Source organism: Eutrigla gurnardus, assembly GCF_963514095.1.
Source record: "Eutrigla gurnardus genome assembly, chromosome: 9".
Taxonomy (NCBI): Eukaryota; Metazoa; Chordata; class Actinopteri; order Perciformes; family Triglidae; genus Eutrigla; species Eutrigla gurnardus.
Window position 1 is genome coordinate 11,810,259 of NC_139923.1, and position 14,398 is coordinate 11,824,656.

General features: G+C 41.3%; 1 protein-coding gene across 2 annotated transcripts in view; it reads right to left on the reverse strand.

The window, feature by feature from the left end:
• Positions 1–11: 11 nt before the first annotated feature.
• Positions 12–14,398, reverse strand: part of LOC311018719 (tumor protein p53-inducible protein 11-like) — a 29,891-nt gene continuing 15,504 nt past the window's right edge. For both annotated transcript variants that reach the window (XM_084017769.1, XM_084017770.1), the window contains 6 exons: positions 10,466–10,605; positions 5,555–5,613; positions 5,361–5,409; positions 4,879–4,975; positions 3,209–3,310; positions 12–2,587 (listed from right to left, as the gene is read on the reverse strand). In XM_084017769.1, coding sequence (XP_083873895.1) covers positions 2,454–2,587; positions 3,209–3,310; positions 4,879–4,975; positions 5,361–5,409; positions 5,555–5,613; positions 10,466–10,594 — 570 coding nt within the window. In that variant the 5' untranslated portion in view covers positions 10,595–10,605 and the 3' untranslated portion in view covers positions 12–2,453. The remainder of the gene's footprint in view (positions 2,588–3,208; positions 3,311–4,878; positions 4,976–5,360; positions 5,410–5,554; positions 5,614–10,465; positions 10,606–14,398) is intronic.

The following is a 14,398-nucleotide window of genomic DNA, read 5'->3' on the forward strand; positions in this document are numbered from 1 at the left end:
ATCACATCGTCTTCAAAATAAACAGTAGTGTCCTTTATTTCAAACTAAATTGTGGAAATCCATAACAATTCATTTTTGAGGTCCAATATAGCACATATATACATAAAAACACAATGCTACAACAGTTTGACCTAATTCATAACAGTACAATATATGTTGGTTGTACATCAGAAGGAATGAACAGCTCAACTTACCATTCCAAGGACACAACTTGTCAATGTAATATTTGGACTAATTTATGTCAGAGAACCAGGAGGATGAAAGAGCCACATCTTTGCCTCCCTTTTTCTGCCCGTCCCCCCGAAACTGTCCATGTCTCCTAAAATAAACTGCTTTAGAGACCTTTGAACATTTCACAGAGCTGATGATTTGAGGCCTGTAGTATCGACGGAAAGGGAATTACTTTTTTTTTTCTTGAACTCCATAATTACAATGCCAGTCAGGACAGAGCAGTAGGTTGGGGCACACAATGTCACCCGGGGAGAGCTGCATCTAATTAAACACTGGAAAAAGTGTAATTACAACTTTTCAGGAGTACGGGAGACCTCACCCATGTTTCATGTTCTCCCTATCTGAACTGAAAGCTCACCCAAATAAGAAGTACATCTGTCAGCGCTGGACTGGCAACTGCAAACCCACAATCACTCTGACCTCAGGACCACTCCCTTCTAGGGCAGGACTGAACGTGGTCATTTGCAACAATATGGACCACCTTTGGAGGAGGCCGACAGTATGTTTCTTGTTCGACTCAAAATAAATGTACAAAATGAGTCGACCGTTTTCTAGAGTGTCTTTTTGACTTGATGCATTTGGAATTGGTGGCCCGGCTCGAAAACACTGAGCTGAGATGCCGTGTTCTCGAGGGCATGCCAACTAGTGGGAGGTAGAAAAAGTACCGAACACATCGGTTGGGTGAAAACCGTGAAGTTTTGGGTTATATCTGTTCTAAAGCATGTGAAGTTTAATATTTGGCCATATTTTCCAAATGCATCCATTCATTCACCGTCATTAATATAGTTATTGATCAGCTTTGCATTGTAGTTGGTGGCAGCTTGCTACACAGTTTGAGCCGTTTCTTTTGGTGGATTATATTGCATGCAGGACGTCAAAAACACAAATATCACTTAAATAGGTACAAAATAAGACACACCAAGAGAAAGATAAATCTTTGAAAATCATTTAACTAATACTGAACAAGTTCCCTGTTTGCTCCACAAGAACACCACATAATAGCAAATACTTTTATTTACATATATATACAAGAAGTAGGATTTATTGTTGGTGACTGTTCTTTTAAGTGGTTTTAAGGCTAAGGATAAGGTGTATGTAAAAAAAACAAAACGGTGCTACATCAACAACGAGGAACCCGCTCAGGTTTGTTTGCTCTGCACACTGACATGCTTGGCGTGTGACAGTCAAGGTCAGAATGTTAAAATACTTTCTGTAAGATCACCTAGGCTAATGTCCTCCCTTCCAGCACACGTAAAACAAAGCTCTATGAGTCAGTTCACATGTACATTTCTCAACATTACATATCGTTTACTATTAATCTCAGTAGTGTAAATATTCTGTACAAAAAAATCCTATTGACTTTGGTAGAACTTCATGACTGATACCTCAAGGAATAAAACATCACTTTGTCCCTGAAAAATGTTGAGATTCAGCATTTTGTTTTGGGTAGTCTAAATGTGAATATAGTTGGGCATGATTGAGAGTACTGACCTTTGGGAGTTTCCTCAGGGTGCTAACCAAGACAGCAGTTCAGGAAAAGAGTCATTGTCACTCATCCAGCATTTAGCTTAACTGACTGAACCTGAATGTTAGACTAAGCTCAGTTGACGCTTTTCCTATTCAATGTGTCCAATGAAGGGTTTTCAGAGACGCATGCAAGGCTTCACTTTAGCAAACACACAGTATGAGTTAACATCAATAGCATCAACCACAAACAAATAAGAGCACAGACTTTGGTCCTTGAGTGTGATTCAGAAGCGGTGGCAAGATGCAACTTTAGATAACAAAATACTGAATCGCAGAATCATGTGGCTGTACTTGAACAACATAGACGTACTGTACAAATTAAACTGTATAACTAGGTGACACAAGAACGCAATGCACAACACACTGATAGCCCCTTCCTTTCAACAGCACTCAGAACTGCACAAAGGAGGAATGTGTGTCAAGAGGGGCTTGACCTCACAGCCCAGTGAAAGAATAATTAACTTTCACTATGAGGTTTCTTGGTCTTATTGTAGAGTCCAGAATGGGAGATTGTGCTCATCTGTTGAATGCTGGGCGTTATAATAGGCTAGGTCCCTGGGAGGGGGGCAGGGGGCTTCCACTGGCAAAAGTAATGCTCCAAGCCCTGATCAAATTATATTCCAAACCTTCTGACTCCTTATTTGTGATCATCTGTACTCTGCTGCCCCCCTCCCTGCAAGTATCAACCATCCAGCTCAGATCTTCTTTGGCTTACGGCCCAGGTGGTAGTAGTACGCCATGGTGACCAGCAGGAAGAGCACCCGACTGAGGAGCAGGACCATGGCAGCATTGGGCAGGATGCCAATCTCCATCAGGGTAATGGATGTCACTGAAACCCAAAAGAGCAACATTTGGTATTGATATGTGATTTCAATTATAAGCAAAAGTCACATTGTTCATATCTGCTTCGGAATTAGCCTCTGGAAAGTGGATCAAGTCGCTCTGTGTTCAAGTGGATAGCATTCAAAGTTAGTCTTTTTAGTACAAAATCCCCTTTCCCGGGAAGGTGTTTCCTTGCAGAGCTGGGTAAGCGGGATAGTAACACAAAGAGGGAATTTTGAAATATAACTTTGGAAGAAACCAACTTGATCTGTAAAAACGACTGCTGAAGCCTCACATTTACTTCAGCTAATCTTTAAAAAGAATTTCTACCACAGAAACAGAACTGTGAATTTGCATTGAAATTGTTTTAGTAAGGGCTCTCTTCGGGCCCATTGTGGACAGGAGGAAACGACCCAAAACAATTTCAATATGTGAACCTCTCCTTCAACATAATGCAAAGCTGTGACTTCACACTCTGAACACAAGGGGGCAGTATCAACACATTTTTTAAATATCCTGACTAATGGTTTGCCTCAATTCTGTCACTTAGTAAGAGAGTGATTATTACTGCTACACACAAAAGGATGGAATGGAACTGTAAACTAACGTATTGGAGAAATGTAATCACCAAGAAACTGGACAGCAAAGTAGCAGGCTTCACTGAGCAGCGTCCACTGGATCACGATCTTCTCTGCCGTGTAGAGACCATGCCACATGATGAGGGCCAAGCCTGGAAAAGATGTGATAGAAGTTCATTTATAGGTTCAGGGGTGTGAGGATGAAAACACTCAGGAAAGAAGTCTCCTACATGGTGAAGAGCGCTTCCACTACAACAAAAAAGCTTCTGAGGGTACGGTTTACTTGCTGATAGACTACAGCTGGAATCTGCGATGCAACATGCACTATGTGATAATTGGCTGATTGATGATCCGTTGAATGCTCTGACCGACTGATTCTGATAAATGCTTTCGCTCAATCATGTCAGTCCCTGCCATTCCTCTAGTTAATTTCCTTGTATTCACTCCCACCCACCCACACACACACACAGCAGTGAGGCGATGAAAATGAGCAGGGGTTGGCAGTAAGGTGGGAGGGCTGATGGACTGTATCCTCTCCCTGCCAGGTTCCATCTGTGCAGCAGATGAGACCCCATCTTTTGCCCCCTGTCCTTCTCTTGGGAGGCATCATCTTTTTTTTTCTTTTTTTTTGCTAATCCCCACAGCCCTGCTGACATTTAAAATAAAGAAGGCCCTCTTTTGTTGGCTTTATGAGATTGAGAGCTGGTTTATTCAGATCTTCCTCCACAGTGCAATGTTTTTAAGGTTGTATCTCTCCTCAGGCTATGTAGTAATCATCCACAGGGTTATTTTTGATTTGATCAGAATCACCAATGTTGTGTTATGACTGCAGTATGAGGTTTCTCCTCAGTATTCCCCTAAATGTCTTGTGAGGGAGGAAGGAACACATTAATTAAATATGTTATGCTCATATGTATCTGACATACTGTATGTTATGGCGTGGTTTAGCTAGTGAAAAACTAGAAAACCGTACTGAATATATTTTAACCCTTTATTCTCACCCTTCTTAATTGTCCTGCTCACTGCAGTAACCAGTGTGCTTCCTGCCTCACAAACCCTCTAATCACCTACTGAGTGACTGGCTCTCTAACTTGCCTGAAATCCTTGTTTCAGAAGGCCATTCAAAAAAATTGCAAATGCCATAACTAACTGGTTTAGCTATGAGAATTGATTTTCTCCTGTGGTGGCACAGGAAAACAAAAGGAAGCTTAATGTAATGTGTGATTGAGTGAATAAGCTGTAACATTCCAATGTAGAGTAATACACTGCCACTTTTGACTTCAGAGCCAACCCCCACACACACATTCATACAGTCCGCACACTGTCCTGCCTTCCCTCACTGTGTTCCATGTAGACTTAGATCTGATATACGAGGCCACAGAGGCAACTAGAGACTTTGCTATGAGCACTCATAGTGAACTGTATATGAATTGAATTACACAGCCTCTGTATGTGGCCTAAAGGGATGATTATGCAGCAAGAAGAGAGCTTTTTGTACGTCATCGGTATGGTTCACAGACTCGCATACGGAATGCATTACCCCAAAAGACCACGTGACGTTGAGCAGTGTACATTTTAGTCAACGGATATGAATCAATATTGAAATGCTGTGTGTCAGCGTCATTGCAGCACAGTGAGAGTACTCCCACATGCATAGCTGCAGTGCATTCAATGTACTGCAGTTATCCATGATGAAGTATGAATAGGAGTGGAGACTTACTGAGCAGTGCTCCACCATAGAGGCGAACGGAGATGCTGGTCGTGGAGAGCTCCTCCTCAAAAACAACCTCATATAGATGGTTGGGGAACACTAAGGCCTGTGTAGGGAAACAAAAACACAACAAATCTCTGTCACATCAACAGCATTCTGTTCGCCCCAAATGCCCCCAGAATGAAGCAGCATTGACAAAGTCTCCCTGTCTGTGAATTAAAATGACTATGTATGACCTCAACACTGAGGATATTGAGCATTTTGCTGCTACAGCTGACAAGGATGGAGCTGTTTCTACAGATGTTCCTCACTGATGAGTTGGGAGGGAATCAGTGGTGGGTTGCACAACATCTCCTATTTTGACAGGAGTGCTTTTTCTCCTAAAATAACTGTACAATAGTCTCTATAGCGAATAACAGAACACTGAGTGAAGTTTAGCCATGAATGTGCAATAACTCCTTCACTGTCATGAATAATTAAGCAGCACTTACCATCACGGCCATAACTGTGAAACCCACTGCAGAGATGAGGATCCACACCCTGAGAAGAGAGACATTGTGTGACGCACTGCATCCGTCCTGTACGCAACACTGATTGTGCACTTTTTTTTTTTCAGTTTACAAGAAGTTGAACTTTACTAGAAGTGACACACAGATGACCTTACACAGGAGATTTGAAATCTCACCTCAGCCCAACAGGCTCTCGCACCGCAAACTTCATCTCATTACCGAGCATCTGACTGATCTGTGAGCGAACAAGGCAATACAAAAGGAAGAGGAAATGAGTTATGAGAAGGGACGTATAAAAGCAATCATGTCACATTAACAGATATATATTATGACAGGCTTCAACAAAGCACAGCATAAGAAAGGATAAAGTGGTCTCCATGCAGGTGTATTTCAAGTTGCCAAGACATCTGTGGCAAGCTACTGGAAAGAAGCGCATTAAACAAAGCGGGTGGATAGAAAAGAACAGAGGCTGATTGCTATTCAGATGTTAATTAGACACTGTCAATTCCTTCACCTCCTTAATCACCCCATGAAGATTAAGAGGGTATGGCATCACATCTTGCAGTGAATTCTGGATGAATAACCAACTATGAAGAACCAAGTCTATGCCAGGAGAAAAATCTTTGTCAATAATTAACTTAATCCTAACAAAGCACCACACAATACTCAATTTATAATCCCGAGAGCCTGACGCATTTAGCGGGAGCATATTTTAGTTTTTTTTTTGTAACGGAGAGAAACTATATATTCCTGTTAAATAGAAAAACAGTTCATATTCCATGAATGAATCTCACCATGATCAATATTGAGGAGACACACCTCTTATCATAGATGCTAGAATATGGTGGAATGCTAATAACTTCTTTATCTAGCTCTGCTCCATCAGACACTAATATATTCATATGAACCTCTTGGGAAAAATTGAAGCATGCAATCATACTCTGTGGCTGTATTTCTATTTAGTCCAATAGTACCAGCATCTTAATATTAATCTACAACCTTCTAAGGGTGTTGATGTATAATTACTTTCTTAAATCAAAGTGGATGCACAGAAACTGTATTGGCGACACATTTGATAATCATTCAAGTAATTTTGTCAAAAAATGACAAACCTTCGCTGATACCAGCTACTAAAATAGATTTTTTCAGACAAAACAAGCAATTTGAAAACATCACCATGGGCGATTATGCAGGAAATTGTGAAGACATTGTATAGACTAAAACATTTAATTGATTAATGGAATAAATATTTGGCAGATAAATAGATAATAACAAGAATCATGCACCAGATGCAAATAATTAAGATCTATAGACCCAGCCGATATCTTTAGGAAAAAGCACCATACAGTATGCAATATGTCTACTGCAATTCTCTGCAAACGATCTAAAATGGAAAGATACCATTTATGTGTATGTCTGTAAATATATGGTAAAACAAAGGATGTTAAGAGAGGAAGACAAGAGCTCAGAAATGTTGCTGACAAATTCAAACTTTGTTGTTTTTATAATCGTAAAATACAGATAACCAACACTGAGGGTAAGTAACCCACAGAGAAATTATAATGGTTGGTTGGCTTTGTAGTTGTATTCCTTCATCCAAAGCCTCCAGGTCTTATCACTCCCTTAACATCAATGAGTTCCCTTCATCATTAAACATCTCTTCCTTTAAAAACTGTTCTTATGTGATGCGGTGAGACACTGAACCTCGAACACCACCAAAGCAGAGAAGATTCATTAATTTCTGTCCAGCTTTGTTTAGAGGCAACTCACTATCAATTGAAAAGCAGTTTCCTGCATGGTGCTCCTGTGAAATGTCAGAGGGAATGAAACAAAATGATTCATGTGTTGGACTAGGAAGATCAAACCAAGGGTTTCAAGGGTTTTGCCTTCTTCTTTCCCACTGTGTATTGTAAGCGTTATGGGGCACTGCATCAGGAGCAACTATATTCCATCCAGCTGCAGCAACAAATCATGCCATAGAGAATATAATATGATGTATTATGACTATAACAATGGGACCATAAACTTGCAGAAGTTACTTCCAAGACATGCCCTCATATGTGACTTATCATGTTATTGTTTTGCACATTTCTGTTGTCCACGTTATTTATTCCAAACACAAATGGAGTAATACGAATGGTGTCTTTAGTGGTTTGTTTGTTTCCTAAACTCAACGTTAACCTTTAAAATAAACAAAACATTAAGATAAAGAATTACAGACGACACACATTACATCTCTCCTTGCAGCTGAAGTGCCTGTACATGAAATAATCTGTGCTAGCTGTGATCATGTGACCAGGTGAATCAGCCTTCCTGTGCCATGATTTCAGGGGCCGTTTTTGATGGGAACACATACATATTCATGACTGGCATGAGAAATAGTCAAAGGGAAATGGGCTCCAAATGATGGTTCAGGCTTTGCTTGAGGTGGAATAGAGAGGAAGGGAGCTGCAGAGAGTGGGAGAAACAGGAAAAGGAAGAAATGGACAATGCAGTTTGTGGAGAGAGACGCTTAATCACAGATGTTACGGTCTGGCTCACTCAGTCAGCTTCATCCAGTAAACAAAGGGCAACCCTCACAGCCAGAGAACATGACAAATATTCAAGAGTCTGAGAAGTAGAATCTCCTTTTCACCACAACTAAAAGTGTGCTTCCCATCCGAGGCATGTTGTCAGTTTGTGCAGTCACATTAAATGGATAGCGATCGCAATTTCATATATCTCGTCGGGAATCCCCTGGGATACAACATGTACACAAAACATTGTGGTACGTCTTATCTATGAAGGCCTGGACCCGAGCTTGGTTGTTGCTTTAGCACTAAAGCAGTGTACCAGTGGGCTTAAATGACCAACAGGCAATATTTCTCAGCACAGTTGCACTCACATATAGTAGCACAAATACAAAGCCTCTCTCTATCCTTAGTAATATGAAGACTATTCTTATCGCCAAGCAGTAAAAGAGACAGGAAGACACAGTCAGCGGACTAGAGGAGCACTTCCTTCATTTGTTTACAGGGACTGCAGCGATAAAGGCAACCGTTTCCCTTCCAAGCACCTATTGCTATGCAGCTGACTGGATCCCATCGGTCTCTTTTCACAAACTCGCTCAGCAAGAATAAATAGAACAGCTCAAAGCAGCACATTTTAAGAGCAACCGTTTAATTTTGAAATTGTCAGAGTTTAAAAAGCAGCATGTACAATAGAACACATTGGCCAACATAGTGTGTTACCTTAGTTTGCATAGCATGGAACTTCATTACAGCCTGTTTATAACCTCAATAATCTATTGCAAATAAAATAAGCATTAAGTGTTGCTCTTTCTCCATCACTATGCTTTGTGAAAGAGATCTGAGTGGCAGATGTCTGAGTTAGTCTCCTTGCTAAAACATTGAGGGAGAAAACAAACACTCAGAAGGGCTGAGAAGAGGGGGGGGGGGCGACATCTCATCACAAACTATCAGCCGCTACCATATGCCTGCTCCCTTCTGTTCCGTCCCCTTCTCCCACATGCCTGATTAATATTTCAGTGAGGAACAGTCAGCTCTGCTTATGCTCATTCCAACACAATCTGATTAAAAAAAATAAAATAATTGCAACCTTGATATTTGAGCCCTCTGAAAGGGAACAAGACATTATTGTAGGTCAGCAACTGTGCAGCTCAACGTGCATGAATATATAGTGTTTTTTGTGCCTCTTGGCTTGAACCAGCACATGTGCTGTTGTGTTTTGGTATACACACCATTGTGCACCGTCTATATGAGCAGGAATATAATACACGAGAAGCAAGAGGCAGGGAGCCTCTCGGGGGAGGCAGTCACATCTCAGTGGAGCTGCGGGAGCTCTTGGGATTACGTGATCTAGATTCATTGAAGCATGAGCAACAAATGCACACAACGGGACACTATGAGAGTGATGAGACAATTAGCAGCCCATTGTGGCTTTCAAAAGGAATGCTCTGCTAAGTGGTAATGAACGCATTAAAGGAAAACACCACCGCATTTCCATACTGAACTATGTTATGCTCTGATGTTAGACGAGGTGATACATACCTCCCTCTCCTCTGTGCGTGCACTCAATGGCTCTTGCGCGCACTCCGCGCAGCGCTAATTTGCTAGCATGTAGCTTGTCCTTAGGATCCAAAGGGGGGTGAAGTTAGAAGCGACCAAGCACTTCCACGTTGTCCCTATTTAAATACGGTTACGTGAGTAGTTACACGACCCAAGTTTGGTTACACAAAATGAAACATGCTAATTTTTCTAAGCAGATAACAGGGATAACTATATAGTATGGCGGAATAACAACTGGAAGCACTTCGACGTCGGCGCAGTAATATCATCACTCCGCTCCCCCTCTTACTTCCGTCAATAGAACCTACGTGACCTGCACGCCGTCGCCTGCACTACCTGTAGTAGTTTGTGCACAGTTGAGGAAGCATCAGGTTGTAGTAAGATAGTTTGTGAACAATCAAACATCATGGTTATAACGTGCATCGTACAGGGTTGTGAAAACAAGCAGAAGGCATATAGTCCCGTCATGTTTTGAGTGATGATATTACTGCGCCGACGTCGAAGTGCTTCCAGTTGTTATTCCGCCATACTATATAGTTATCCTTGTTATCCGCTTATAAAAATTGGCATGTTTCATTTTGTGTAACCAAACTTGGGTCGTGTAACTACTCACGTAACCGTATTTAAATAGGGACAACGTGGAAGTGCTTGGTCGCTTCTAACTTCACCCCCCTTTGGATCCTAAGGAATATACGGGGACAAGCTACATGCTAGCAAATTAGCGCTGCGCGGAGTGCGCGCAAGAGCCATTGAGTGCACGCACAGAGGAGAGGGAGGTATGTATCACCTCGTCTAAGATCAGAGCAGAACATAGTTCAGTATGGAAATGCGGTGGTGTTTTCCTTTAATGATTGGGTGCCAGTTTTTGCCTGTCTCTGCTGCAATATGATCCATTTGACTGATGATGGTTTATGCTTATATTTATGAAGTTGATTTTCAGGCCAAAGCACTGGCTATTTTCCCTCGTTGTCTTAATCAAAACCCATATTGAATAAAAAAATTGATGCGACTTAATCTGACCTTTGAGCGGTGCACTTCGCCATCATCATCTTCGCCGCCGACTCCAAGGATCTTCCGGCTCTTCAGGCGGCTTATCAAGTCTGTCTGACTGTGCTTCTTCATCAGAGGAGGGTGAGGCTTAGATGCCATGGCGCACACACCTGAAGGAGTGGGAAGAGAGGTACACGGTTGAAGAAGATCAAAAGCAAGATTTCCATCAGTGGAGCTTTTCCTCTGTTATTACCCCTCACTCTGAACAAGACACCGCTCTACAGCACAGGCAGTAAGAGGTATCTACCAATCTACCAATAATCTGCTTGAAGACTTATGCAACACAATTATATAACATGGGTCTAGTGAATGCTTGCTACCCATGAAGCCTTCCTATTTATTGAGACTGGAGACAGGAGCCAGACCTCCTCTAGATCCACCGGGAGGTCAACAGTCGCATGTGCCTGCTAAAAGAGCCAATGGATCCGATAGTGACATGTGTTGTAAACACATACACACATACATTAAGTTGGGCTTTCTGAGGGCTGATGGTCTCACTGTCCATATCTGCCCCTATTGTCTATGCAGCAATATGCATTAAATATACATTTATGTATTTATTTTTTCTATTTGAAACTTCTATTCAATGTCCGATATTCAAACAGTGTATTTTCTTTAATCTGGCAGATTCCTGCTTTAAGCACTCAGCATGACTTATTTTATACCCTGTGCTGCTTTGATTAAAACAGACTAAAGTCACACTGCTGCACAGCTGGACAGCTTTGTTAGCTTTTCCAAGTAATATAAAATGTATTTCACAAACTTAACTTAACAATAGAGTTGTGATTCCTGCATTCACCCGTTTATTTCAGTGGTATTATGGCATTCCAGTACTTATAACTTACAGTTCACATTTTGGCTTTTGATTTTGTTAAATGAATATAGTCCATCAGGAAATCACCTTTTCAATGCATAGAAATGTAAATGAGCGACATTAACATGCCATCTATTTTTTCTGCTTGGGTTTGGCCGCTAACCGTGAGAGCACTCTGCTGTGGTCATATTGATCCATGTTAATGAATAGTGCCTGTGGATTCAATGGGGACAAGCAATAGTCAAATAGAAAGATCATCATCGACTCAACAGTGTAACCTCTACTATGGTTCAACTGGAGGCAAAAAAGGAATCCATAAACCTGTGTGCAAACGCAAACAATGGAAGCTCTCCAATACCCATTTTGTGGCATATATTCCATTTCAGTGATGGCTCAGTCAGAGAGGTGTCAATTCAACATATATTTCAATTTCCCAAGTCTTTGCAGTTTGGATTTATGAAACAATTCAATGATTAGTTAATAGTATCATATTTTTTCCCAACTGAATAATCAATTTTGTCCATCAGCCAGTAAAAAGGAATACTGTGCATTTGCTGGTTCAAGTGTCTCAAATGTGAAGATTTGCTGCAATAGGAAGACATCACCTTGGCTAAAGGATTAAGTTAACATAAACCAGCTTAATTAATAATGTGATGCTTCATCACATGCTGCAGTGAAACTTGGGCAGCATTACATTATTAAGGTACTCCAAAAAAGTTGGTCTCTTCACCCCCCGCTTCCTCCTTTATAATGCGTTTGGCTGGAACAGACAGGTGGGCACCAGAAAGTGTGCTAATCTGAGCGCATTTCTGTCTATGATACATATGGCAACATTCCCTTGTATTGGCATGCATGCATAGGCATGAGCCGGTCAGTGAAGGTTACACAGCATGTGTTCAGGCTTCTGTTGTCAAACATTCCACTTTGACTCCCACACAGTGTATGTGGAACTAGACTCTCTTTTCCTTGATCTTACTTATGGTAAGAGGCACCATGGAAGGAAAGAAGAAAGGCGAAGGGGAAACCCCCTTTGGTACGCTTGCAGGCAAACCTATTTCTGATAACTGGGATCTGATGTTAGACCTGTGTGCAAGGGCTGAACAATCCCAGAAGAAAAAAATAATATTGCATTCTCAATAGCAATTTTCTAAAGAAGTTACCTTATTTGCCCAGTTATACATTTTGCAGTTTTTAAATTTGGTCGCTCAATTTAGTGCATACCAGTATGCATTGCTATATCAACACTGGAATATATTCTTCAGCCCTACCCTCTACCTTGAAATCTTTCCACAGTTAATGCATACAGAAGCGACCACTTCTACAACCACATTCAAGTAAACACATAAATCCTCCTCCCTGCGGTGCTTGGTTGAGGTGCAAAGAGAAAGCATGTTGATCTGCTCCGCCACCATCAAAATACCATTGCATGTCTCTCCATTTTAATCTCCTTACAAGTGCTTGCAAGAGTGATGCTGAGGCAGTTGCCTAGCAACTGATGGAGAAATCACTTCTTAATTATTGAAAGCACCTTCGTGATTGAAACCATCATTGATGATGAGGTCTCTGCTGAGAGGCACCAGTGACTCCGCTGTCATTCTCCTCGCCATCGTAGGTGACATTTTAAGATAAATGAAGCGACTCTGATCTGTGTTGAGTCAACTGGAGAGAAGACATGTTTTCCTAATGAGTGACTTTTCCTTTCAGCATAAAAGACTTAAAAGGCTGCTTTCACATGTGTTCCCTTTCACTCCTCCAAATGAACGCAATTAGTTGTGCATTTATGTGAGCACAAAAGAACGTTAAGACTATAGTGTGAAAAGACTGAGGCCCCATAAGAACTGAATTGGACCAGAAACAAAACGGTCCTCTTTCAATGTGAATGTGAAGTCAATGTGACAATGTGAACGCGAATAGAACCCTTTCCTTTTCTGTTGGTCCACTTTTTGCTCCACTTTAAGAGGACTGAGGCCGTGTTCACACTGCACCTTTCCGTTGATGGACCGGTGCCGGACGAGGGAAGGCGTGTTCAGGGAGGAGATGCCTTTGCGGACGCAGCTCGCAGACATTGAAATCGTTTCCTGCTAGCCGGCTTATTCAGGCTACTTCCGGCTGCTTTATTATTATTATAATAGTGCAAAATGGATCCAGTTCTAGCCAGAAGAGCACTGCTACATGTTTTAGTAATTCGGTCCCTGTATATATACCGACAGGAAGTGATCATAAATAATCGGCCTGTTCCCAACCACATTTATTAACCTTTCCTCGATGTTTTGTTTACATCAGCTTTTTACATGTCCTTTCCCCGGACGAACCAATACGGCGATTTTATTGGCCAGAGTCAGAGTAGTTTATTTGCATGACACGATTTGATTGACGGATCTGTTGACGCCTGAAAAGTTGAACGTCTTTTTTTTTTCCCACGGAAGGGACGCTAGCGATGCAACGGAGCGGACCCACAATTCATTTTGGCAGAATGTGATGCAAGCCCATGCAAAGTCAATGAGGTCCGTCAACGGCCTGAACACAGTTTGGTTCGTTTCAAGATGACTATTATGTGAAAACACCCCAAGAGTGACTAACTATACTGTATGTAATCTGACTCTTTCATAATGGCAACATATATATTGTGAACCAAACCACATCTCATCTGGACGATAACAGCAGGGTCAAACGTGAAGATGAGAACAAGCTACTGTATGAGGAGTGTAAAACAATGAATTATTGAGTGAGTTGGACAGGATTAATAAAGAGAAGCTGAATAAAACATTTTTTGGCACCCCAGAGTATATATTCCTGTTCATCCAGGTGAAGGGTGGTCTCTTTACTAATTATGTGACCTTAGCATGTTTTGTTTCTAATTAGCCTTTGATGCAGTGAATACATTAGCCTGGAATATAAATGACGTGTAATGTAGGTGGGTGTTTATTTTCATACAAAGTCTAAAAATATTCTAAATGAAAATGTGACAGTGTTCCAGTGCCTCCATGGAAGCATTTCACTTAATTACGTGTAAAACTAATTTTGTCATTACAGCGGAGACCAGACAAATGGTAGGTGAAACATTAAGTTAAGATGCAATAATATGAAAA